Consider the following 27,734-nt stretch of genomic DNA (forward strand, 5'->3'; position numbering starts at 1 on the left):
GGGATGGAGCAGATTGTTTGTGAGGGAGAAACCCGTAAGGAATAGGGTCATAAATATAAACCTTCATACAAGTGGTGAAATATACTCTGGGGACAGAAAACCATTGAGGGGGAGCAACTGTGTATGATAATATGGCTACTCTCCAAAAGCGCATCGAAAAAGCGCTTTTGACCCAATGAACATCAGAGTGTGGTTAAAGATAGCAAGACCCAAGTTAGGAGATGCTGCAGTGGTTTATTTTTCCCAGAGTCTACTGGGAAGAGCAAGATTCAGCCCCTTGCTCCTTTCCCACCATTGAATCAACTGAGCACAAATATTTTTGCACTTCGAACTCAGTGAAATCCTCAGTAGTTTGTTGCAGCACTAGAAGAACTCTCTAGCAGAGAAGCCTAAATATCTCATGAAAGTACAAGTCTCAGGATTCAAGGGATAGAGCCGTAGCAATTAAAGTGGTACAAAGCGTTTTAATTATCTAGTGACAACATTATCTGAAATCAGAAGGATATATTCTACATTAGGAAGGTACAGTGGGTACACTGTACCTTCCTAATGTAGAATATATCCTTCTGATTTCAGATAATGTTGTCGCTTGTGAAATAAAGCTAGGAAAGATAGGTTAGGATGTATACACTGTGCAGTGACATGGCAATGAAAGTCTTATCTCCACTTTAATCTGCTTGCAGTCCCAAAGAATATCAAATCAGTAAATAGTGCAAATTATTTTACTCTTTATCATGACAAATATGACCAGAGATTTCTTTTTTAATTTCAGGCAGGAACTGATACAAGAATACTTTTTGCTACCACCCCAGGCCATGATCTCTGTGAAATGCTCCTCATATCATGTTGCCTCTCGCTGTGTCCTGATGGGAGATGCAGCACACGCACTTGTCCCCTTCTATGGCCAAGGCATGAATTCCGTAAGTCCAAGGGTTCACCTTGCAGCGAACATATTAAAAAGAAAAGATATGCAGGCTAAGAGGATATCCAATGACCAATTGAAGCAGAATAGTTATAATAAGGGGCTATGTGTCAGGGTTTGAGGAAAGCGTGGTGTGACAACACTACCCACAGTAAAGAAGGCCCTCCTCATTGCAAGGGTTAGGGCCTTCTTTATTTTATTTTATTTATTTTATTTTTATTTATTATTAAACTTGTATACCGCCACTCCCAATTTGGCTCGGAGCGGTTTACAGCAGTAGATTAAAACAATACAATTAACTTTAAAATACCAAAAAAACAAGAACAGACATAGTCCCGAGTTATTCACCCCTCAAAAGCTTGTCAGAAGAGAAAGGTTTTACAGGCTTTCCGAAAAGCAAGTAGGTCTCGGATTGATCGGGTTTCAACTGGCAAGGCATTCCATAAATAAGGGGCTACAATCGAGAAGGCCTTTTCGCCCTCAGAGAACTTCTCTAGAAATTTCTGAGTCCCCAGGTTCAACTCTGTGGACAACTTCCACTAGAGCAGTGGTTCTCAACCCGGGGTCCCCAGATGTTTTTGGCCTTCAACTCCCAGAAATCCTAACAGCTGGTAAACTGGCTGGGATTCTGGGAGTTGTAGGCCAAAAACATCTGGGGACCACAGGTTGAGAACCACTTCACTAGAGGGTTGTTCTCTCTCTTAATGTGTAGGTCCTCTAGAATAATACTACAGCTACTGGAAGACTAGAAAGTCTTAGAAAGACCAACATTAATCAAATCCGCAAATAATCTATATAAATAAAAATGTAATGTTCGTTTGTGGGATTAACAGAACTCAAAATCTACTGGACGAATTGACACCAAATTTGGACACAAGACACCTAACAAACCAATGTATGTCCCTCACTCAAAAATATTGATTTTGTCATTTGGGAGTTGTAGTTGCTGGGATTTATAGTTCACCTACAATCAAAGAGCATTCTGAACCCCACCAACGATGGAATTGAACCTAACTTGGCACACAGTTCTCCCATGACCAACAGAAAATACTGGAAGGGTTTGGTGGGCAGTGTCCTTTGGTTTTGGAGTTGTAGTTCATCTACATCCAGAGATCACAGTGGGCTCAAACAATGATGGATCTGGACCAAACTCTACACGTCTACTTAATATGCCCAAATGTGAACACTGGTGGGGTTTGGGGAAAATAGAATCTTGACATTTGGGAGTTGTAGTTGCTGGGATTTATAGTTCACCTACAATCACAGAGCATTCTGAACCCCACCAATGACAGAATTGGGCCAAATCTCCCACACAGAACCCCCCTGTGAGCCACAGCAATGTGTGGCAGGGGATGGCTAGTCAGATATATAAAACTTCAACTCACAAATGTGTGTCGGGGTTCGGGGGAACTGAAGTCTGCATAAATGTAATGTCACATAATATTCTAGTTAGATATAATTAATATAGGATGAATTAATTTCCATACTCTTCTGGATTTGATGTTCTGTCTCAGGATGAGAAAGAGAAAAGTGGTGGACAGATTTCCCACCCCTTCACAAGCTCTGTCATAAACAGAGCCGAGAGATGCAGCATCGAAGTAGAGTCCAAACAAACTCACAGAAATAGATGTTAGCTAGTGTCAACAGTCGAGAGTCACAAATACTAATTACAAAAGTCCTTAGAAAGCAGAAAACTATCTGAGACCCCCACTAACCTGCCCTATATCCCAGAATCTGATCCCAGATTATCTGCTTATCCCAGATTATCAGACATTGGAGACTCATATAAGCCAGTTCAGAGTAGATAACCTGAAGTCATATCCTGGGATATAAGGCCAGTGGGCTCTCCATGCAACCATAAAACCCAGAATAACAAGGCAGATAATCCACAATATCTGCTTTGAACTGGGTTATATGAGTCCACACTGACATATAATCCAGTTCAATGTGGATTTTATACAGCTGTGTAGAAGGGAACAGTGTAGAAAGGGCCTGAGAATCTGGTCCAGAGTTCAAACAAAGATGTCTGAGCCAGAAGTCAGATTACCAATATTTATTTATTTATCGTGTCAGGAGCAAACCAAAACAGTTGTATTGCATTAAAAACAAACAAACAAACAAACAAAACACAAAATTTGCAGACTTGGTATTCTATTAAATGTCCTTTGACCAGTATCTGGCCACTTGGAGTGCCTCTGGTGTTTCTGCAAGAAGGTCCTCCATTGTCCATGTGGCAGGGCTCAGGTTGCATGGCTGCAGGTGGTCTGTGGTTTGCTCCTCTCCACATTCACATGTTGTGGATTCCACTTTGTAGCCCAGTGGTTCTCAACCTGGGGTCCCCAGATGTTTTTGGCCTAGAACTCCCAGAAATCCCAGCCAGTTTACCGGCTCTTAGGATTTCTGGGAGTTGAAGGCCAAAAACATTTGAGACCCCAGGCTGAGAACCACTGTTGTAGCCCCATTTCTTAAGGTTGGCTCTGCATCTTGTGGTTTACCAATAAGATTGTCAATAAGCAGCAGAGTCAGGTCCCAGAACAAGAGCAAGTAGTCATTGAACTCAAACCAGGAAACGACGATAGCCAAAGTTCCAGTCCAGGGTCAGAAATCCCGTTTGTTGGAGTTCAAAAGCCAGGAGTTTTTAAATAGCTAACCAAGAAGCAGCAGAGTCTGGTTGCAAGACAAAAGTAATAGGTGTTGAATTAGAGCCAGGTAACAACAATAGCTAAAGGTCACTGTCCAGGGTTAGAGATGATGTTTATCAGAGTCCATGAGTTGAAAGCCTTGAATTTCAAACCAAGGGACAGCAGAGTCAGATTCCAAGACAAGAATCTCAATGTTGGCTGCCACCCAGCGTCCCAGCACTGAGGGCCTTTTATTTTAGGATCTCAGCTGTTGTTTTATCACACTTTCCCAGCTGATTTCTGAAACTTGTGATACCTCACCTGTTCTTTCATATGCTTTTTTTTTTGTCGTGTCAGGAGCGACTTGAGAAACTGCAAGTCGCTTCTGGTGTGAGAGAATTGGCCGCCTGCAAGGACGTTGCCCAGGGGATGCCCAGATAATTTGATGTTTTTATCATCCTTGTGGGGGGCTTCTCTCATATTATTATAACTTTATTTGTACCCCGCTAGCATCTCCCGAAGGATTCGATGCGGCTTACACAGGCCGAAGCCCCAAAACACAATACAACAATACAATACCTAAAGCAAATTAAAAACAGTTAAGCAGAAAACAATCATATGCTGATGAGGTACAATTAACCTTTTGCTAACTTGCTCAGATATGCTTGCCTCAGCTTCCATGGCACGTTCTCGATGAACTGGATGTTGGTGCTCTTACAGCAAAGGTGATCAGGCCATCTTTTACGCCACATAAATGGAGCACTATCACGCCATTTTTAAAGCACGATGATTCTTTAGTGTGAAGATGCTTGTTCTTATTCTTTTTCCTTCTAGGCTGGGACCCATCTGGCTCCTGCAAGAGCCAGTGGACAGTAGGACAAACAATTCCTCCTGTCATCCATAATTGGAAGTAGCAGGGACTCCTCTCTCACTGTAAGGGCAGGGTTGGCCTTTAGGAAGGACAAACCAGCTTCCAGGAGTGCAGGGGTCAATGGGTGTGTGTGTGGGGGGGGGGGGGGGAGAGGTATCCAGATGGCCAGCTTTACACTGCTAACAGGATAGCTAAGGTCAGTGGGATTCTCCTTCCTTGTTCTCTGTGTTAGAATGTAAGTAGCTGACCATCTTCCACTTGTGTTTCTTCAGGGATTTGAAGATTGCCTGGTTTTTGATGAATTAATGGAGAAGTTCCAAAATGATTTCTGTGAGTCTTCATCAAGGCACATATAAGACTGTTGCGATTTGATGTGAATTCACTAGTAATATTTGCACAATACCCATGCAATTCATTTGAAGTGTAATAATAATAATAATAATAATAATAATAATAATAAACTTTATTTATACCCCACAACCATCTCCCCAAGGGGACTCGGGGCGGTTTACAAGAGGCCAAGCCCAGCAATACAATAAAACAATATAACACAAAAACACAGCAGCAAAAAATAAAAAATAAAATAAAATACAGAAACAAATATAAATAAACAAATCAAGCAATATAAAATCAGAGCATTAGAACACAGAAAATTGATCACAGTGGGCAGGGTCAATTACAAATGTAATGTATCAAGGACAGGGGAGCTGGGGGATAAAGTGGAGTTTCATTGCACTAACAGGTATACTAAAGTGCTTCCAAGGACATCTTATGTAGGGTTTGGTCAGGGATTATTGTTTATTCAATCATTGAAGGCACACTGGAACAGCCAAGTTTTCAGGCTCTTCCTAAAGACTGCCAGAGTGAGGGCTTGCCTAATATCTCTGGGGAGTGAATTTCAGAGCCGAGGGGCCACTACAGAGAAGGCCCTCTCCCTCGTCTCCACAAGTCTCATTTGCGATGGGGGTGGGAGCGAGAGAAGGGCCTCTCCAGAAGATCGAAGAGATTGCGTAGGTTTGTAGATGGAAATGCGGTCACGCAGATAGGCAGGTCCCAAACCATTCAGGGCTTTGTAGGTAAGAACCTGCACCTTGAATTGGGACCGGAAAATAAACGGCAGTCAATGGAGCTCCTTAAACCGCTCTCTTTAATTTGCCCCAGTTAGTAGTCTGGCTGCCACTCATTGGACCAATTGGAATTTCCGGGCTGTCTTTAAGGGCAGCCCCATGTAGAGTGCATTACAATAGTCCAGTCTAGACATAACTAAGGCATGGACCAGCACGGCCATATCCGCTTTCACGAGGTGCGGTTGCAGTTGGTGCACGAGCTTCAATTGTGCAAAGGCCCTCCCAGCCACTGCCGATGCCTGCGCTTCAAGTGTTAGCGATGAATCTAGGAGGACACCCAAGCTGTGGACCTGTGACTTCAGGGGGAGTGCGACCCCGTCGAGCACAGGTTGCCACTCTATACCTCGATCCGGCCTGCGATTGACCTGTAGTTGGGATCAGGCCTTCCATCTGCACATGGTCACTTGCCCCTGGCTCTCTGTGCTTTAATGCCATAATCTCTTGCATGTCCTGTTTCATCAATGAAGGAGGAATATGATAAAACAGCTACAGTTATTATCTCCTAATATATTTCACTTCTGGGGGAGAAAGAGTAAAGGAGATACATTTAATAGAATTTATAATGTAAAGAAGAGTACTTAAACCACACACAAATGTTAAATACACTTCTACAATGGCAAAATGCTAACACAAAATCCCCACACAGACTACGCTTGCCAGATGGCCTTTTCTTTTAAGTGTTTACTCTGATGAAAGCTGTCAGTAACCTGTGAACTTATGTGTAATGATGATCTTGCTTTTCCCCTAGGTCGTTGCCTTCCAGAGTTTTCAAGACTGAGAGTGCCTGATGACCATGCAATCTCAGATTTATCCATGTACAATTATGTAGAGGTGAGTTTAAAATGGTGTAGTAGTTTGAGCATCGGACTCAGACTCTTGGAGACCAGGGTGCAAATCCTTGCTCAGCTGTAGAACCTTCTGGGCAGGTTTATACTATTTAGAGCAGTGTTTCTCAACCTTCCTAAAGCCGCGGCCCCTTAATATGGTTCCTCATGTTGTGGTGACCCCCAACCATAACATTATTTTCATTTCTACTTCACAACTGTATTTTGCTACTCTTCTGAATCACAATGTAAACATCTGATATGCAGGATGTATTTTCAATCACTGGACCAAATTGGCATGCATACCTGATTTTAATACTGGTGAGGTTGGGGTTGGGGAGATTGATTTTGTCATTTGGAGTTGTAGTTGCTGGGATTTATAGTTCACCTACAATCAAAAAGCATTCTGAACTCCACCAGCAATGTAATTGAGCCAAACTTGTCACACAGAACACCATGTTGTTTGTTGTTGTTTATTTGTTCAGTCGCTTACGACTTTGTGACCTCATGGACCACCCCACGCCAAAACTCCCTGTCAGCCATCACTACCCCCAGCTTCTTCAGAGTAAAGCCAGTCACTTCAAGGATACCATCCATCCATCTTGCCCTTGGTCGGCCCCTCTTCCTTTTTCCTTCCTTTTTCCCCAGCATCATTTTCTTCTCTAAGCTTTTCTGTCTTTTCATGATGTGGCCAAAGTACTTCATCTTTGCCTCCTTCCCTCCAACGAGCAGTCAGGCTTTATTTCAGTATGGACTGGTTGAACACAATGACCAATAGAAAATACTGGAAGGGTTTGGTGAGCATTGGCCTTGAATTTTGGAGTTGTTGTTCACCTATATCCAGAGACCCCCTCGATGGACTGTCACCTTGTCGTGGTGAGGGGGCTTGCGTGTTCCGATGAACCTGTGGGCACAACAACTGGAGTCGTGCACTCCCAGGAGTGGCCGCGGGGGAGGTCCCAGACCAAGCACAGTCCGAAGACCCAAAGACCTCAACGGTGGAGCAGGCGGAGGATAACATGGTACATGTTACAACGGCTGCGAAGGCGGAAGAAGGCTGCAACAGACTGAGAAGCCATGGTCATTGTGTTAAACTACATCACCAGTGGAACCTCATCTGTGAAGACTGTGTGTTGTTCAGTTGTGCACTGACCTCCACACATTAAAAAAACCCACGCACAGGCGTCTTCCAAAGAAAATAAAAACCAAGCATCCAAAGTCCCATGGCGATCAGCGAGTGGCGACGGGGGCAGGACTGTGAAATCTGGAAGCCCCTAGTCACAGACTGGCACATGGGCGGTGGGTATGGACTCAGTCGTTCTACCTCAAGGTCCGAGGCAGTTGAGTAGTTCGGCAGCTGTATCCGCGACTGAGCAGCCCTTTTTAGGACCCACTCTGCTCACCCCACACGGGGAGGGGGCTAGAAAAGGTGCCCTAAACATAGTCTGCCTCACTTATCCCTGACTGGACTGCCGCGTCCAGTGGGGTCACCATCCTGCGGTCAAAAAAGAAAAATGAACTTCGGTACGTGGAACGTACGGACACTGATGGACAACAGTGACAGTGAACGCCCCGAACGCAGAACTGCCATCATCGCAAGGGAGCTGGGACGCTTCAACATCGACATAGCAGCCCTACAGGAGACCCGGAGAGCAGGAGAGGGACAGCTGAAGGAAGAAAAAGGAGGCTACACCTTCTTCTGGAAGGGACTGCCCGAAGAAGACCAAAGAATGCACGGAGTTGGCTTCGCTATAAGAAATGATCTGATGAAACATCTGTCCGAAGCACCCACTGGCATCAACGAACGACTCTCCACTCTCCGAATTGATCTTGCCAAAAACCAACGGGCAACCATCATAAGTGCCTATGCACCAACACTAGACGCTGATGAAGACATCAAGGAGAAATTCTACTATCAGCTGAACACTGTCCTATCGGGGATACCTAAGGAGGACAAAATCATTCTCCTGGGGGACTTCAATGCAAGAGTCGGGCGAGACTTCGACCTGTGGCCAGGCACCATAGGAAAAGACGGGGTTGGAAACAGCAACTCGAATGGCATCCTGCTTCTCACCAAATGTGCGGAGCACAACCTTGTCATCACCAACACGCTCTTCCGCCAGAAAAACAAGTTCAAGACATCATGGAAGCACCCCCGGTCAAAGCATTGGCACCTCTTAGACTATGTAATCACACGTGCCAGAGACCACCGTGACGTACTTCTCACAAGAGCCATGACAGGTGCTGACGACTGCTGGACCGACCACAGGCTAATCCGATCCACGATGGCTATCAAGATCGCCCCCAAGCGCAGACTCCAAGGAAGAAAGACAAGGCGCAAAATGAACACCCAAGCCCTTCAGGAGCCCTCCAGACGAGCCCATCTCCAAACCGCACTCAAGGACCATCTACCCACAGTACACCCTGAAAATGTTGAGGAACATTGGAACAAACTGAAGACCTCCATCATCCAAGCCTGCGAAGAAACTATTGGATACCAAGCCAAGAAACATCAAGACTGGTTTGACGAAAATGACATCGAGATCCAACAGCTAATCGACAAGAAAAGGAAAGCCTTCCAAACATGGCAGAGAGACATCAACTGTGCTGCTAAGAAAAAGATCTACGCCAGTGCAAAAGCTGAGGTCCAAAGAAGGACAAGAGAACTCAAGAACATCTGGTGGACAAAGAAGGCTGAAGAAATCCAACACCTGGCAGATACCCATAATGCTCAAGGATTTTTCAAAGCCACAAAGGTCATCTATGGGCCAAGAAACCATGGCATACAGCCTCTACGCTCATCAGACGGAACCAAACTCCTGAAGGACCAAAAGTCAATTGCACTACGTTGGAAAGAACACTACCAAAGCCTCCTAAACCGCAGCTCCAGTGTGGCCGAAGAGGTCCTCTCACAAATCCCGCAACAACAAACCAGGGATGAGCTTGCAGCACTGCCTAGTTTGGAAGAAGTCAGCAATGCCATCAGCCAACAAAAGAACAACAAAGCCAGCGGACTGGATGGGATCCCTGCTGAAATCTTTAAAGAGGGAGGACCTGCGCTGACACACCAACTCCACCAGCTCATAGAAAAAGTGTGGGTGACCGAGAAAATCCCAGCAGACTTCAAGGATGCCACCATCATCACCCTCTTCAAAAAAGGGGAAAGAACAGACTGCGGAAACTATCGAGGTATCTCCCTTCTAACCTCTGCTGGAAAAATCCTCGCAAGAATCCTTGCAAACCGCCTTCTGCCCCTCTCAGAAGACACCCTCCCAGAATCCCAGAACGGCTTCCGCCCCTCCAGAGGAACTGTGGACATGATCTTCACTGCACGACAGCTCCAAGAAAAATGCAGGGAACAAAACCAACCTCTGTACATGGCATTCATCGACCTTGCAAAGGCATTCGACACAGTGAATCGCAGCGCTCTCTGGACCATCCTCCAAAAAATCGGGTGCCCAAGCAAATTTGTGAACATCCTGCGGCTCCTCCACGATGACATGATGGCAACAGTCTTGAACAGCAATGGCTCCCAAAGTGACCCATTTAAGGTGGAATCGGGTGTCAAACAGGGATGTGTTATTGCCCCAACTTTATTCTCCATCTTCATCGCCATGATACTACACCTTGTTGATGGGAAGCTTCCCACCGGAGTGGAAATCATCTATCGGACAGACGGCAAGCTATTTAACCTCAGCAGACTGAAAGCCAAAACCAAGGTCACAACAACATCTGTTATAGAACTCCAGTATGCTGATGACAATGTCGTCTGTGCGCATACAGAAGAAGATCTACAAGCCACTCTCAACACCTTTGCAGAAGCATACACAAAGCTTGGCCTGTCACTGAACATTGAGAAAACCAAAGTGCTGTTCCAGCAGTCACCAGCCGCCCCCTCTCCAATGCCAGAGATACAGCTTAATGGTGTAACATTAGAAAATGTCGACCATTTCCGCTACCTTGGCAGCCACCTCTCCACCAAAGTCAACATCGACGCCGAAATACAACACCGCCTGAGCTCTGCAAGTGCAGCATTTTCCAGAATGAAGCAGAGAGTGTTTGAGGACCGGGACATCCGTAGGGATACTAAGGTGCTTGTCTATAAAGCTATTGTCCTCCCAACCCTGCTATATGCCTGTGAGACGTGGACTGTCTACAGACGTCACATGCAGCTCCTGGAATGATTCCATCAGCGCTGCCTCCGGAAAATCCTGCAAATCTCCTGGGAAGACAAGCGGACAAACGTCAGCGTGCTGGAGGAAGCAAAGACCACCAGCATTGAAGCAATGGTCCTCCAACATCAACTCCGCTGGACAGGCCACGTTGTCCGGATGCCTGACCACCGTCTCCCAAAGCAGTTGCTCTACTCCGAACTCAAGAATGGAAAACGGAATGTTGGTGGACAGGAAAAGAGATTTAAAGATGGGCTCAAAGCCAACCTTAAAAACTCTGGCATAGACACTGAGAACTGGGAGGCCCTGGCCCATGAGCGCTCCAGCTGGAGGTCAGCTGTGACCAGCAGTGCTGCAGAATTCGAGGAGGCACGAGTGGAGGGTGAAAGAGAGAAACGTGCCAGGAGGAAGGCGCGTCAAGCCAACCCCAACCGGGACCGCCTTCCACCTGGAAACCAATGCCCTCACTGCGGAAGAAGATGCAGAGCAAGAATAGGGCTCCACAGCCACATGCGGACCCACAAGGAAACCCATGATGGAAGACCATCTTACTCGTCCAACGAGGGATCGCCTAAGAAGAAGAAGAAGATATCCAGAGAGCACTGTGGACTCAAACAAGGATGAATCTGTACCAAACTTGGCACAAAATATTCAATATGCCCAGATGTGAACACTGGTGGAGTTTGGGGGAAAAGGACCTTGACATTTTGGAGTCAAAGCTGCTGGGATTTATAGTTCACCTACAATCAAAGAACATCTGAACCTCACCAACAACAGAACTGGACCAAACTTTCCACACAGAACTCCTATGACTAACAGAAAATGCTATGTTTTCTGATGGTCTTTGGTGACCCCTTTGGCACCCCCTCACGACCCCCTCAGGGGTCCCGACCCCCAGATTGAGAAACACTGCCTTAGAGGAAAGCAATGGCAAAATGCTTCCAAAGAAATCTTACCAAGGCCCTTATTGCATCACACCATTACATCGTCATTGCAATGGTTTAGGTCTGCCTTTTGTCTCAGTCTTATTGCATGACTTTGTGTTTCTCCTGGTTCTGTTGAAACGGACAGTCATTGAAAATGTAGTATTTTCCATCCTGAAAATAATGGTCTCCTTTTCCACTATGATTCAGTAACCAGTTTCAATGCAGATGTTTCATTCTACTTATTTGCAAGACCGACTGATCAGCAGGTGTGGTGCGAGTCAAAGACTATACTCTCTGAATATTTCCAGTGCTTGGGTGGGTAAAACAAGGCACCCCAAGAAAATAACTGTGTTTTCTGTGGTCTATGCACTTGAAACTCCTTTCAGTCTCCACTATTAAAAACAGTTTGCTGACATATTGTAATAACACTGTGATTCTGAACGATATTTAACGTCACTGTTCAGCTGTCTTTACTGCACAGAAGTGTTTTCTAAAGACGGTACTGTTCTGCTATCTGGGAGGAGGCCACAAGGGGGCAATAAAGAGGGACGTATTGTCAATTTTATGGAGGGGGGTTAAAAGAGGAAAACTATTTCCCCCATTTTCACTGGTTATTCCTCCTCCCCATTTCCCATGTCATAAATGAGGGTTGTTTCCATGATGGGGACATGGGTGATGGCAATAACGGGAAAACAGGGGGAAATGATTTTCCTCCTTCAACCCACTCACCACTCTCTTAAAATAGACTATCCTTCTCTCTCTCTCTCTAGCGCCCCTCTGTGGCTTCTGCCCAGATAATGGAACAGTATCCTAAAGACTTTTTCACGGCTTCCCTGTGGTACTACACATCACAATAATTTATTAAACATTTTGAAGTCAAAATAATGGCACAATAATGCTGTAATATCATGCTGTAATAACATTATTACAGCTCAATAAATGCGAATGAAGTTATTTTTGAACAAGACAGCCTCAAAAATGTTTAGTGTGATAAGCATTTCTGTTTTTTTGTTAACAGGATTAAAATATCAAAAATAGTTGGGGAATGTATCTTCTGTTTCTCTTCCTGTTTCACCTCTCACAGTGTGGGGACTGTGGCACAGCTGTCTGAGTGTCAGCTGTATTAAGATCTCTTCTGACCAAAAGGTCACGAGTTCAAAGCCAGCCGGGGTCGGAGTGAGCTTCTGAACAATTGTGTAGCTTGTTGTCGATCTTTGCAACCTGAAAGACCGTTGCATCTGTCAAGTAGGAAAATTAGGTACCACCTATGTGTGGGGAGGCTAATTTAGCTAATTTACAAGGCCATAAAAAAGACTCCAGCAAAGCACTCCAGAAAAAGCATGTGGGGAATGCGGAAGTACTTCATCAGTGTTGCAGATGGACGATGAAAGCAACAGCTCCCCTGGTGGCCAGAAAAGTTAAATAGCCTCTGACTGTCTGTCTATATCTGTTGTGTGTCTTTGGCATTGAATGTTTGCCATATTTGTGTACTTTGTAATCCGCCCTGAGTCCCCTGTGGGGTGAGAAGGGCGGAATATAAATACTGTAAATAAATAAATAATAAGACTTGGACAGAGATGGGGGTAACTGTAATGATGTATTGGGGTTATCACAGCTTAGTAAGTAGAAATTACACAGTTTTGAACACAGCAACCTGCAACAATGTTATTTGTCATAAGAGAAAGAGAGCAAAATGGCAGGGGATAGTGTAGTCTTTCTGTTCTGGTGCCAACTTTTGTGATGAGAGATTTGAGCAACGATGGGGGTTGTGCTTTTATAGCATTTTTTATGGATGGAAGGAGGTATATAGGAGCTAACCCTTGTTTCAATCCGTAAAGTACAAGGTGGGGCAAATAGAATGGTAAAAACAAAATTAATGCAGATGAAAAACCCCTGTGCAAATTATGGTATAATATTAGCGCAGATGAAAAAAAAAGTATAAGTGTGGTGAGGGTATGATATAGAGCATCAACAACCAGCTGTCATTGTGGTGTGATAGGGATCCATGAAAAACCCTATGACAGGGTTGCCATAAACCAGAGTCAATGTTAATGCATAGAACAACATAAGCTATAAATAAGCTAGTTGACAATTGAGTACTGAAACATGTTGTGGAATGTGAATGTCTTTCTTGGTGATTTCAGATGCGTGAGCTTGTTAATTCAAGGTGGTTCATCTTCCGGAAAAAAATATTCAACTTACTTCATGCCCTCTTCCCCTTCACCATCATCCCTCTGTATACCATGGTAAGCCCCCTACCACTAAATATTGCAGCACTGGTATGTGATTTAATTCTAGATGGTCTCCTTTCTCCTTCTGGGACTTATCTCTGTGATTTTGTAATCTGGTTCAGGTCACCTTCTCCAGAATCCGGTATCATGAAGCTGTGCAAAGATGGAAGTGGCAGGATAAGGTCTGTTGTATTTGAAAGCATTTGCCGGATTTTTTTTTGCCATTTTCTGCATCTACAGTAGGTTTTTTTTTGGGGGGGGGGGGGGTAGTCAGTGACATTCCTACAATAACAACCTTTGTTATCATAGTGTAAAGAGCTCCTTACCTTAAGCAGCTAGAATGTGGGCCTGGTGAAGCCCTGGTGGCCATCTTAGGATAGGGAAACAAGGAGACGCCATCTTAGTTAAGGGTTTTCTAGAGGGGGCATGTCCTAATCCAGGAAGCAGAGATTAGATGGCCAGGATTGGTTAGAAAATAGGGGGCGGAGCCTAGCATTCAAAAAGAAAAATGTACATGGAACACTTTGAAAAACAAGCCCTGGAGACAGCAACCAAAAAGCCCACTATATGGTTCAGATATGTGGATGACACCTTCACCATTTGGAGCCATGGAGAAGAAGAACTCAGCAGGTTCCTGGACCATCTTAACAGCATCCACCCAAAAATCAAATTCACAATGGAAAAAGAAAATGAAGGAAGACTGCCTTTTCTAGATGTCCTAGTCATCCGCAAACCAGATCAACAATTGGGTCACACCGTCTACAGAAAACCCACACACACAGATAGATATCTACATAAAAACTCCAACCATCACCCAAGTCAAATAAGAAGCACCATTAAAGCCTTGGCAGACCGTGCAAAAAGATTCTGCGAACCCCACCTCCTCCAAGATGAACTGAACCACCTCAACTGGGCTCTACAGGCCAATGGATACTCCACCTCAGACATCAGAAGAGCTGCAAGACCAAGAAGAAGCCACGAGAGTAAAGATGAAAATCCACCCAGAGGAAAAGTGTTCTTGCCATACATCAAGGGAACCACTGACCGCATAGGAAAACTGATGAGGAAACACAACATACGAACAATCTACAGACCCACCAAGAAAATCCAACAAATGCTACGTTCAGCAAAGGACAAGAGGGATCCTCTCACTTCTGCAGGAGTCTACCGTATACCATGCAGCTGTGGACAAGTCTACATAGGGACCACCATGTAGACTTGGTGGTCTACATGGACGCAGCGCCCAAACACGAATCAAGGAACATGAAAGGCACTGCAGACTACTTCAACCAGAGAAGTCAGCCATAGCAGAGCACCTGATGAACCAGCCTGGACACAGCATATTATTTGAGAACACAGAAATGCTGGACCACTCCAACAACCACCATGTCAGACTACACAGAGAAGCCATTGAAATCCACAAGCATGTGGACAATTTCAACAGAAAGGAAGAGACCATGAAAATGAACAAAATCTGGCTACCAGTATTTAAAAAACTCTAAAATTACAACAGCAAAACAGCAGAGAGGAAACAACCAGGCACATCTTAACACCTCTCAACAGAACATTTTCCCAGGCTCAGCCAGGCCTTCAAATGCTAATGAAGGTGGTCAGCTGAAACATTCACACCTAGCTTCAGCAGAGAGCTCTTTGCCCCACCCCAGTCATTCCACAGATATATAAACCCATTTTCCTATTTCCAAAAGACCTCACTACCTCTGAGGATACTTGCCATAGATACAGGCGAAACGTCAGGAGAAATGCCTCTAGAACATGGCCCTATAGCCCGAAAAAACCTACAAGAACCTAGTGATTCCAGCCATGAAAGCCTTCAACAATATACAGAAAAAATGTACCTTTCGAACTGAGGCTTGAGTTGGTAGTTGGAAATTGTCCGTTGGGGAAGTTTGTCGGTTGGTGATAACAGTTAGTTGGTGTTAGATAGGAGAGCTGGGTTAATCTTTTGTGGTATTCAAGAGCTAGAGAAATTAGCTAGGAATACAGATAGTGGAACCGGACCTTGTTCGTGGTCTGTTCTTTGTCCCTGAGGAAGGCTAGGCCAAAGGATATTGGCTAGGTTCCAGAAAAGGGGAATTTTGTTTGGAATTATTATCAGCGATTAATTTCCTGAGATAATCTCCTGTTTTGTTAACATCAAGATTTGAACCCAGAACCTATCTAAGAATTGTACCTCAAAAGTAACCAGAAGCTTATGTACCAGTAACTTACTGAAACCACTACGTATTTGTACCAGAAGAAGTTTAAGCCTGTTAAATAAACGTTTTAGATTTGTTAACACTTTATAACAGCCTCAGTGTGAACATCATTGTGATTTAAACCCTCTAAAGAAAATAAACTTTATTGTAATACAAGAGAGTGTTACTAAGTATACTCTCCACATCAGTCTGAATACCAAACAAAAAGGTGACAGCAAAAACAATTGAAGAAACAGTTTCAAGATCTCCCAGTTGCCTCTTTCCTGTTTTAAAAATTCCCTTGCACCTATATATAATTTGGTTGGCAGCTTGTGGGATTCACTATTTTAAAATCCCCTGTTCCTTTTCCTGCTAAGTTCCTTATAATTAGTGGCAATCGGCTGGTATAATTTTCTCCAGGTTCCTTATAATTGGTGATATAGAGGTGCGGTAACATAGCAACCCTTCTTTTGGTCATTATTTAAAACATTAAAGTGTCAATATCAATAGCTATTATGATATTTTTTTTTAAGGTGTAACATTCTTTTTAGGAGCTGTGGTATCTTTAGGTTGCAGTTTAATGCATGCCTACTAAGTGTGAATCCATTGAGTCCAATTGGGCTCATTCACAATTTCTGAATACGGGATGGTGGAAATATTTCAATTTTTTCCTGTTGCATTATTCCGATCTATAACTCAAACTGGGTTTCTTCTTTTAGGTAATAAACAGAAGCCTTTTCTGCATTGGAGCAGTGACAGCATTGAGTGGCATCTATCTGCTAAGAAATGTGATAAAGCAACAAACCGATTTCAGTATCAAGAATATGTGGAGAAGAGATAGCTTTAAAATCTTTGGAAATGTTCCACAATTCTACTAAAAGCATATCAGAGAAAAAGAAGCCTTAAATCTCAAATGAACTCCTGTTTTTAATATTCATTTTCCCCCAAATCCACATGTGTGAAGGGAGGAGCTGGGCAAGCCTGGTTTGTTCCAGCCAAACACTTCTTAGATAATGCTGAGGCGGATTTATTGGGGAGACAGATACAACGTGGAAGTTGTCCGTGACAGAACAAACATGGAAGGAAGATAGCCTAGAGATAGGGAGAGGCTGTAATAAAGATATCACAATCAGCTCAGGAGAAGAACTGAATATGGTTTAAGGGAGCTGGGAATGATTAAATAGTCCCGGGGATATCTAATTGTGATCCAGTTTTGTCTTAATAAACTTAGACTTGTTTATTCCTTTTTACAACTATATCTGGTTATTTCTGTTATGTTTTGGTCATGCTTACCACAGCACACCAACTCAACAACACAGCAGATGGTCCACATGGGGCTCGCCTTGAAGCCCAATTACCCTATCTAGAGAAGGATCTTGAAGGGAAACAGGGCATGGTGAGGTACAGGAGCCCATGGGTTGGAACTGTGGGGCCAAGCTGGGTAGGAGATCCATCATAGCGTGTCATTAGGGTCAGTGATGGTACATTTATTATTTATTTATTTATTTGCTTTATTTCTATACCGCATTTTTCAGCCCTTAACAGGCGACTCAATGCGGTTTACATGGTACAATTATCAAACAGTGTCAGTGCAATTAAAACATAACAATGCAACAAACAGGATCAACAGCATCAATCCACAACAGTTAACAATCAACATCCATCTCCTGGTTTCCTAAGTTATTGATGAAAGTGCCATATAAGTTTGACTCACCTGAGGCATTGAATGCTTGCCTTTTTATACATACATACATACATACATACATACATACATACATACATACATATATTAGAGTTTTTCAGATATAATAAAAAGAGGGAGAATAATTGTTTGGTATAGGAAAGTAGGAAAATAGAAAGAGACATAAAAGAAATTTAAATAGGGCAGTGTTTTGGGGGGATGGGTAGGGGGGAGGAAAACAGAGGGATGGAAGGATAGGGAAGGGGTTAGGGTTGGGTTAGAGTTAATATATAGTCTGACTTCCAATCTTCTTCACTTCAGGTATATCTTCCTTTTTTTCATTTTTCAGATAGTCAATCACGGTGGATTGGCAAGCTCCTTCTTATGGTTCGTCCTAAGAGCATTTGATGCTTGAAATTATCTTATATCTATTAACCATTTCAGGTTTTCTTGCATTATAAAGTTCTTTATTGGTGTCCAATCTCTTTTGGAAATTTTCAGGTTCTGCTTTATACTCATCCGTTGGGTTAATTTATCCATGTTCATAATATCTAAAAAGTTTACTAACCATTGCTTTTGAGGTGGAATATCTTTCGTTCTCTACACTCTTGCATAATTTATTCTGGCTGCCGTCACCAGGTAGTTGAAAAGTTCATCTTTGTTCAGCTCTATTTCCAAAACGATTATTCCCAGAAGAAAATATTCCAGTTTTAGTTCTATTTTTATATCCAGTATCTTTTCTATTTTTTCATGGATATTTTTCCAATATGTTTTGGCAGTTTTACATGTCTACCACATATGGTAAAAAGAGCCAGTTTGTTCTTTGCACTTCTAGCATTTATTGTTGTTTTTTTGGTAGCATTTTACCAGTTTCTGAGGTGTGATGTACCACCTATACATCATTTTTAGCCAGTTTTCTTTTAAATCAAATGCGTAAGTATATTTCATTTTCTTGTTCCGTATTATCTCCCAATCCTCTAAATTGATGTAATGTCCAATATTAGCTGCAAATATTGAATGCTTGCCTTTTTGTGTGTGTAAACCGCCCTTTGGGGGGAGAGAGCGATCTAGAAATAAAGCATCATCATCATCATCATCATTATTGACAGTCTGCATTGTTTAAACTTTCTACCAGATTTGAAGGTGCTAAGGATATGTGTCAGGTTCTGGAACTTCTAGGAATAAAAGCCGCTCACAATGCCGAGACACTGGAAATTTAACTTTATTTTCTGTTTTACCAGAGTACAAGAAAGACAGTTCTGCTGAAGCAAACAGAATGGTGGGTTATATAGTCACCTGCCCACACACACCCCTCTAACCTCCCTCAGTTCTCATAACAAAAGCCTTATCAGCCCAGTCTTTCCCTCCTTCTCCTCCTTGCATTCCACACATGTCAGGGTGACCAATGCTCACTTGACTGGAGTTGAATAAGAAAGGACGAGAGAGAGATATGTGAAATATTCCATTCCACCTGAAAAAGTTTTTCCTAATCCCCTGGATAGAAATGCAGGAATTAAAACTGAGCTATAAGGATTTAAAGGGATTTAAACTCTCAGATGGTGAGAGTTTATACTCCGAGTATAGAGTGGAACTAGGAATGCCCCCAGTAAAAGCTCAAATATTAATGAGACAGTTTATTACTGGTCAAAAGTAAACTCTATGGATCCCAGTAGACTTCCTCGCCTGTGTGTCTAGAGAATCAAGTCCAGGGTGACTAGAAGTCATCGTGGATGGCGGCTCTGAATAATGAGTTGGCTGGATTCGGTCTGCCTTTGCAATTTCTGGGTGTTCTGGGTCCGGGGGCAGGGCAAATGCTCAAGTGGTGCATTCGAGATGTCTATGCACAGCTGGACCTACAGAGCATAGGTAGGTCTTCAGTCACAAGGTTTTTAGTTTCCCACAAAAGTAATATTCATTTAGAGCACTACCTAACTATTCCACTTCCACTACCCTTAAGAAGAATATATACTAGGGCTAAGTTTGAACAACTCGGTATTATGATGCAAACCAGATTCTGCGTCTGGGGAGAACAAACGGTGGAAGATATTAAACATTTCTTAATTGACTGTCCAGCATATACTGAACTGCAAGACATATACTGCATATACTGAACTGCTTGTTGTTTAATATTGCTTTAATTGTTCTTAATTTGCTTTAGGTGTTGTATTGTTATGTTGTGTTTTGAAGCCTTGGCTTTTGTAAGCCTCATCGAGTCCTTCGGGAGATGCTAGCAGGGTACAAATAATGATAATAATAATAATAATAATAATAATAATAATAATAATTTACATTCAATATTATCCAACTGCAGGTCCCCCAACAGAAATGATATTCTGACATCCCTCTTGCAAGGTCAGGAAAGATCCAATATAATCAGAGTAAGCCTTTTTATTCTGAAAGCTATTAAGAAAGGAGCAGATTTCCTGAAAGAAGAACCAGGAAAATAAGATTCTGACTATAAATAGAAGGTCAGCTGCTGTCTTCACCTTTTTGCCTTGTTTTTTTTTACTCATGTTCTATTTTGAAATGGTCACATGACTGGTAAAATAAATAAATATTATTATTATTACTCCTACTGAGTAAACCGGTCTTTTTAAAAAAAATTAAAAATGATTTCAGAAGCATCTTTTGAAAATCAGATATTATTAGGAGAAAAAACGACATAGGGACATAAAAATAGATCAATAAAAACTACCCGAACTGTTTTTATTTATTTTTTGTGACATGATAGACAATATGGGATTATATGATGGTTGAATAATTAAATATGGAAACATTGTGGAATCTATCTTCTTTTCAGAAAGACATAAATCACTTTCTAGAATGGGTATGTATTGTATATGAAAACTAAAATTGAGCATTGACCAATATTTTTTCAGACCCCCATCTAGCTGTAGTACATTTAGAAGACAAAAACTCTTATTTCCATTGGAGATTGGTTGAATCAATATTACAAAAAGAATATAGAGCTGAAAAGCAAAAAATAAAAAAAATTACTTCAAAGAGAATTTAGATAAAGATATTTAAATAACACTAATAAGGTGATTATGCAAGGCTTTTCATACAGCAAAGTTCAGAACTAAAAATGAAATTAAAAACAACACAAAAATCACAAGAAATAAAATGAAATGAGGATGAATGAGGATGAGGATGAAGCGGAAACGAGACAACTCAAAAAATCTTCCAAATATAAAAATTATCATTGGCACAAATGTTAATAGCAGTAAAAGAATGTGAGGAAAGAAATTAGATAACTAAAACATTTTGAATGAGCTAACAAACCAAGGAAATGGGTGGCATGCAATTTAAGAAAAGAAAGAAGGAATCAGTGTCATAAATAATTGATAAGGACGAAACAATTACAGAAGGATATAAAATTTTGAAAATATTTCATAAAAATTCAAATTTGTTCAAGAAAGATCGAATTTCAGTGAAAAAGGCATAAAAGTATTTCAACATGCTACCCCAATTTACCCAGCTTTTCCCAAGGCCCCGCACTCTCCAGACTGGGGTCTTTCCCACTTTTCCAGCCCCCCTTTCACACCTCAGTCATTTCCCCCTCCCCAGTTGCCCCCTTCTCACCCCAATCTATCCTAGTTTTCAAGTTACCCCCTTTCCACCTCATTTCCCCATTTTTTCAACCATTTTCCCATTCCAACCTTTTCCTGTTTCCAGTCCTTCTTTTCCACCCCCTTCCCAAGGCAATATTTCTCACTTTTTCTTATTCATATACTCACAGCATTTTCCCCAAAATGTATAATTAAAATAAACTATGGTGATTATCGGAAGGATATAGGAGCACATTTACATTGAAGAAGGTAAGAATAATGATTTAATCAGAGTTGGACAGTCTTAACTTACATTACGGTTTTATGTAAATATTCAAAAACATTTAACCTACTGATGCCTCAATTAATATAATTTTATTGCTATCTATTTTTATTTTGAAATTTACCAGTAGCGGTTTATATTGGAGTCAATAAGTTTTCCCAGTTTTTTATGGCAAAATTGTGGGCCTCGACTTACATTCGGGTCAGCTTATACTCGAGTATATACAGTAGGTTGTTCCTAATATACGAGGGGTATTTTTTAAGTAAGGTCCGTTTGTTGTAGACACTAGTAGTTCGCACGCATACCGCAACGAGCACGTGCGTCGTGTACCGGCATGCCTCAGGAACAACTGTGCTCCGTTTCCGCTCTGTAGCTAACCTGTACGGTTCTGTTCTGTGCTTTAAAAATGTTTAAGACTATCAACTCACCCTCCGCATGTGAGGTTCGCTCAGGGATATGGTTTTTGTCAGCAAGGAACCTGCCTGCTGCAGAAATTCATTGACAGATTTGTGAAGTGGACGGTGATACTGTTATGAGTGAAAGCAAAGTGCGTAAGTGGGTACGACAATTCAAAGATGGCCATGACAACGTCCATGGTGAGGACCGCTCCGGTCACGCTTCTTTAATTGGAGCAGGCGGCAAGTTTTTATGAAGAGGGTATTTTAAAATTGGTCCAGAGGTATGATAAGTGTTTGAACAAACTTGACAACTATGTCGAAAAATAGAGTGAAGTATGTACTTTTTGAAAATAAATTTACTTTTTTGAAATAAACTTTCGTTGTGTACTTATGTTCCAACGGACCTTACTTAAAAAATACCCGTATTAGGGCTTTTCTGAGTGAGGATGTAATGATATACAATAATAATAATAATAATATTTTTAAACGAAAAAAGAAGTGCAAACCAGAAAAAGCCATTTCCCCCACTATGCATAAAACTTTAATGTAGGGTTTCTGGATAGTGAAATTATGAATTAGAATAAATCTTGTATATGTCATTAATGTAAGTTAACAATTTTGCTACATTTCTCAGCAAAGATTTTCAATCTGTACAAGCTTTAATAAACATTCCCTTTGTTTGCCTGATCTCAAGTGAGAATATATTTGCAAAAGTTATACCAAGGTTTAACTTGATATAACGTTTGCAATGGTGTGACAAAGTGTTCATCAAGACTTTTTTGTCATTTGGTGAGGCATGAAGCACCCGTGGGCAATGAAGGCTAAAGACCTTGTAAAACTACAGCTACTATGATTCCAAAGTATTGAGCCATAGCAGTGAAACACATCAAACCATTAATTATTCAGTGTATGCACACCCAATGACAAGAGAAGCCACTATGGAGAATAAAACCCATGTCTTCATCTCTGTTCTTCCTCCCTTCTTGGCACTTTGCGATGTCACTGGAGTTCCACATTATTGGCCATTGAATCTGGGATTCACAACGGTGGTGGTGGCGCTCTTGAATAGAGGGTTATCAGCCTGCCAATAAAACATCACAGGCATTTGTAGCTTATACAAATAGATGTCTACATTTTCAATTGAGGGTAAACCACAAGATATAAACAATTTAATTACTCAAATAAATCAACATATTTAAGGAAAATGCAGGTTTCTGACAACCTGCCTTTCTCCCTCCCCTCAAACAGGTTACCAAAGGAAGTAGTGGTTTTGTCAGGAAGCTGGGACAGGTCTTTTAAAAAGGACAATTTCAGAGACAAAAAATCTTCCCAGTGAGACAGACCTTGATCTCACTGAGAAGAATTAATAAGTGCTGTAAGCGAACATAGGGTATGGAAGGCGCTTATTTGAAAAGTGCTCTGTCTTTGAAGGATGGTGGAGCTTTGAAGACAGGGCACAAGTGGGCCATGAGACCAGAAACTCCATGGCTGAAGGGTCCTGTCCAGCCTTTTACTGAAGAAGGGGGAGTTCTGAGGGCTGGTGTGAATGTCGCAATTGGCCACCTTGATCAGCATTTAACGGCCTAGCTGTTTCACCTATTTATTTATTTATTTGTTTGTTTATTTATTTACGACATTTATATGCCACCCTTCTCACCCTGAAGAGGACTCAGAGCGGCTTACAAGATATACTATACATACAATGTATTATGTTATTAGCATAGTACAGAATCAGCATTAAATATTACTATATTGTACTATACTATTATATTGTAATATTACTAGTAATATTACATGTAATATAAATATATAATTATAATATCATATAATATATTAGTAGGTGGCCTTGGCCTTTGCAAGCCGCATCGAGTCCTTCGGGAGATTTTGCGGGGTATAAAGTTAATAATAATAATAATAATAATAGTAGTAGTAGTAGTAGTATTATATTGCATTACATTATAATATTATATGTATATACAATATGATATATTATATATTAGCATAGCACAGGAGACAGGTGGAACCCTGGCCCCCTCTCTTTTCACTCTGGCCCAGAGCGGCAGTTGGTGCTGGGGGCAGGAGTCCCCAATTGATGACACATGCAGGAGATAAGGCGGAACTGTCCCCTGGCCCCTCTCTCTTCACTCTGGCCCAGACCGGCAGTTGGTGCTGGGGGGAGGAGTCCCCAATTGATGACACATGCAGGAGATAAGGCGGAACTGTCCCCTGGCCCCTCTCTCTTCACTCTGGCCCAGACCGGCAGTTGGTGCTGGGGGGAGGAGTCCCCAATTGATGACACATGCAGGAGATAAGGTGGAACTGTCCCCTGGCCCCTCTCTCTTCACTCTGGCCCAGACCGGCAGTTGGTGCTGGGGGGAGGAGTCCCCAATTGATGACACATGCAGGAAATAAGACGGAACTGTCCCCTGGCCCCTCTCTCTTCACTCTGGCCCAGACCGGCAGTTGGTGCTCGGGAGAGGAGTCCCCAGCTGATGACCTATGCAAGGAGACAAGATGGAACTGTCCCCTGGCTCCCCTCTCTTCACTCTGGCCCAGATCAGCAGTTAGTGCTGGGGGCAGGAGTCCCCTACTGATGACACATGCAGGAGATAAGGTGGAACTGTCCCCTGGCCCCTCTCTCTTCACTCTGGCCCAGACCGGCAGTTGGTGCTGGGGGGAGGAGTCCCCAATTGATGACACATGCAGGAAATAAGACGGAACTGTCCCCTGGCCCCTCTCTCTTCACTCTGGCCCAGACCGGCAGTTGGTGCTCGGGAGAGGAGTCCCCAGCTGATGACCTATGCAAGGAGACAAGATGGAACTGTCCCCTGGCTCCCCTCTCTTCACTCTGGCCCAGAGCAGCAGTTAATGCTGGGGGCAGGAGTCCCCTATTGATGACATATCCAGGAGATAAGGTGGAACTGTCCCCTGGCCCCCTCTCTCTTCACTCTGGCTCTCAAACAGAGTTCTTTCTCCCACCCTGGACATTCCACAGAAGATGTTCTCCATACCAGACCAATTACTTTGCTTTGGTAGCTTATGTGTGTATGTGTCCCTGCAAGTCAGCTGTTGACTTAAGGTGGCCCCATTAATTTCACAGGGTTTTCTTACATCCTTTTTGGATGGGGTGAATTCAGCATCCTAGGATACTTTCACCCTGTCTAGAGGGTGGAGCACCATGCCGGACGGACATCACACAATGTTGTGTGAATTCCGGTGGAGGACCCATCCCCAACTGGGAGGAAAGTGTTGCTGGATGCTATTTCCCCAATACAAGAGGCTTCCCATGTTGTGACCTCTCTGCAAGGGTAATCCTTTCCCCATGTGTTGGGGAAAGCAGGATGCTACGCCTGGTCTTTATGATGAAATCCTTAGGCAAGGAATACTCAGAGATGGTTTTGCCAATTCCTTCCTCTGAAATACAGTGTACAACACCTGGAATTCCTTGGTGGCCTCCCCTCCTTAAAAAATAAGCCGGCCTTCTCCCCCACCAAGAAATTACTCATAAAACACAGCATCCTTACATCATTCCACTTTGCCTTGGACTTCTCTTTTTCAAATCTATGATATTCTCTGCGATCAAACAATTCTGTCAGTAGCCGCCAAAGCAAGAGGAGGAGAAGCCCAATGAGAGCTACACCAGCAATGGTACCTCCCACAATGGCTGCAACATTAGGTGGCTCTGGACACTCTAAGAACAAAGGGGAAACAGAAAATTTGCATTATCTGAATGAACAATAAATACAATTTCATCACACCAACCTGCTGTGTCTCGATAGTTGGGGTTAATGTAGATAATCGATATGTAACGGGTTGACCACCTCTGGCATAATACTTCACTTCATTAGTGCAACAGTGCTGGGTCACTAATCTGTAGTCTCATGTTTAGTCTTCCACACATCCTTTGTAACCCCACCTTCCTGCACTATTCTTTACCCAACATGACTTAAAGTTTGTGTTTTTAAAATTATTTTTATTCTTTTAAGTGATTGTAAAATTTTAGCATTAGAAATTGGCAAAGATATATATAAAATAAAAGCACAGCAGCGGTCTTGGATATAATTAGGGAGACAGGGAGAAAAGGAGCATCCCCAGAAATCATGTCACTGTTGGCATGCTGGCACAAAAACAGAAGGGACCCGTCCCACTAAGGTAGGTAATGAGAATGTAGCAGGATAGGAGCTAATGAAGACTTTTTAAATTGGGAGAATATTTAGAAGAAGAGGAGGAGGAGGAAGAGGAGGAGGAGGAGGAGGGAAGGAAGGATGTGGACAGCAATAATTAAGAAGAGAAAAGAAAACACAAACCATGGTGGAGAAGATTGGAAGTTTTCTATTGTTTCTGCTTTTAATCTATTCTTTTTCTCACTTTCTAAATCCCTCCCCTAGATCCCTAGCAATTTGGGTGGGCTTCAAAAATATTATTATTATTTTATCGCTTCGACCCATTTGCGTTAGACTCCCATACTATACCTAAATTCTAGTCTATCTTTTTCCTTTTAAGATAATTTAATTAATAAAATACATAAGAATTGTTTGAAAAGAAGAAGAAGATTTTATTTATACCCCGCCCTCTCTCTCTGAGGGGACTCAGGGTGGTTACCCTACTTTTCAGTCACAAAGCCATTTACAGCAGTGGATTGTTGTAGGTTTTTTCGGGCTGTATGGCCATGGTCTAGAGGCATTCTCTCCTGACGTTTTGCCTGCATCTATGGCAAGCATCCTCAGAAGTAGTGAGGTCTGTTGGAACTAGAAAAAGGGTTTATATATCGGTGGAATGACCAGGGTGAGACAAAGGACTCTTGTCTGCTGGAGCTACGTTCAGCAAAGGACAAGAGGGATCCTCTCACCTCTGCAGGAGTCTACCGTGTACCATGCAGCTATGGACAAGTCTACATAGGGACCACCAAATGCAGCATTGCCCAAACACGAATCAAGGAACATGAAAGGCACTGCAGGCTACTTCAACCAGAGAAGTCAGCCATAGCAGAGCACCTGATGAACCAGCCTGGACACAGCATATTATTTGAGAACACAGAAATGCTGGACCACACCAACAACCACCATGTCAGACTACACAGAGAAGCCATTGAAATCCACATGCATGTGGACAATTTCAACAGAAGGAGGAAACCATGAAAATGAACAAAACCTGGCTACCAGTATTTAAAAACTCTAAAATTGCAACAGCACAATAACAGAGAGGAAACAAACAAGGACATCTAATCAGCTCTCAACAAAAGTTTGCTCCAGGCACAGTCAGCCCATTGTATGCTAATCAAGGTGGTCAGTTGAAACATTCACACCTAGCTCCAGCAAACAAGAGTCCTTTGTCCCACCCAGGTCATTCCACAGATATATAAACCCTTTTTCCTAGTTCCAACAGACCTCACTACCTTTGAGGATGCTTGCCATAGATGCAGGCAAAACGTCAGGAGAGAATGCCTCTAGACCATGGCCGTACAGCCCGAAAAAACCTACAACAACCCAGTGATTCTGGCGTGAAAGCCTTCGACAATCCATTTACAGCAGCTTACAAAATGTTAATTTCACCTCAGGCTTACAATCCACATGAGATGAATAAGATGTAATACATAATACATGATGTAGTTGTGTCTTGCTGGCTGCCTCCCTCCCTCCCACTCAGTGGCCAGCTTTACTTGTCATGAGTGAGCATCATGGTGGAAGGGAGAGGGAGTCAAAACTGTACAACACAACACAACACAATACAATACTTTATTACGGTCACTGACCAGCACAAAGTAGGGTACAAGCGCTCTGGGCAGGGAAGCACAGCTCCCCAGTGAAGTAGTTATTAAAAAGTAGATTAGTAGAGGGATGCACACAGTGTTGTATGATAGGGACTAGTACCAAGGGCACTTCCACACAGGGGAAAAACCCACACCAAAGCGGGTTTAAAAAACCCACTTCAACAA

General features: G+C 42.6%; 2 protein-coding genes across 2 annotated transcripts in view; one reads left to right on the plus strand and one right to left on the minus strand.

The window, feature by feature from the left end:
* KMO (kynurenine 3-monooxygenase) overlaps positions 1-17,142 on the plus strand; it is a 50,472-nt gene extending 33,330 nt beyond the window's left edge. The window contains exons 10-15 of the mRNA XM_060783676.2: positions 773-920; positions 4,687-4,744; positions 6,290-6,372; positions 13,608-13,709; positions 13,817-13,876; positions 16,609-17,142. Of these exons, the coding sequence (XP_060639659.2) occupies positions 773-920; positions 4,687-4,744; positions 6,290-6,372; positions 13,608-13,709; positions 13,817-13,876; positions 16,609-16,767 (610 nt within the window). The 3' untranslated portion in view covers positions 16,768-17,142. The remainder of the gene's footprint in view (positions 1-772; positions 921-4,686; positions 4,745-6,289; positions 6,373-13,607; positions 13,710-13,816; positions 13,877-16,608) is intronic.
* Positions 17,143-21,373: 4,231 nt separating this feature from the next.
* The window catches only part of ITGB2 (integrin subunit beta 2), a 58,313-nt gene continuing 51,952 nt past the window's right edge, over positions 21,374-27,734 (minus strand). Inside the window, exons 15-16 of the mRNA XM_060783663.2 lie at positions 25,324-25,490; positions 21,374-22,880 (exon numbers count right to left, since the gene is read on the minus strand). Of these exons, the coding sequence (XP_060639646.2) occupies positions 22,815-22,880; positions 25,324-25,490 (233 nt within the window). The 3' untranslated portion in view covers positions 21,374-22,814. The remainder of the gene's footprint in view (positions 22,881-25,323; positions 25,491-27,734) is intronic.

Source organism: Anolis sagrei, chromosome 1, assembly GCF_037176765.1.
Source record: "Anolis sagrei isolate rAnoSag1 chromosome 1, rAnoSag1.mat, whole genome shotgun sequence".
Taxonomy (NCBI): domain Eukaryota; kingdom Metazoa; phylum Chordata; class Lepidosauria; order Squamata; family Dactyloidae; genus Anolis; species Anolis sagrei.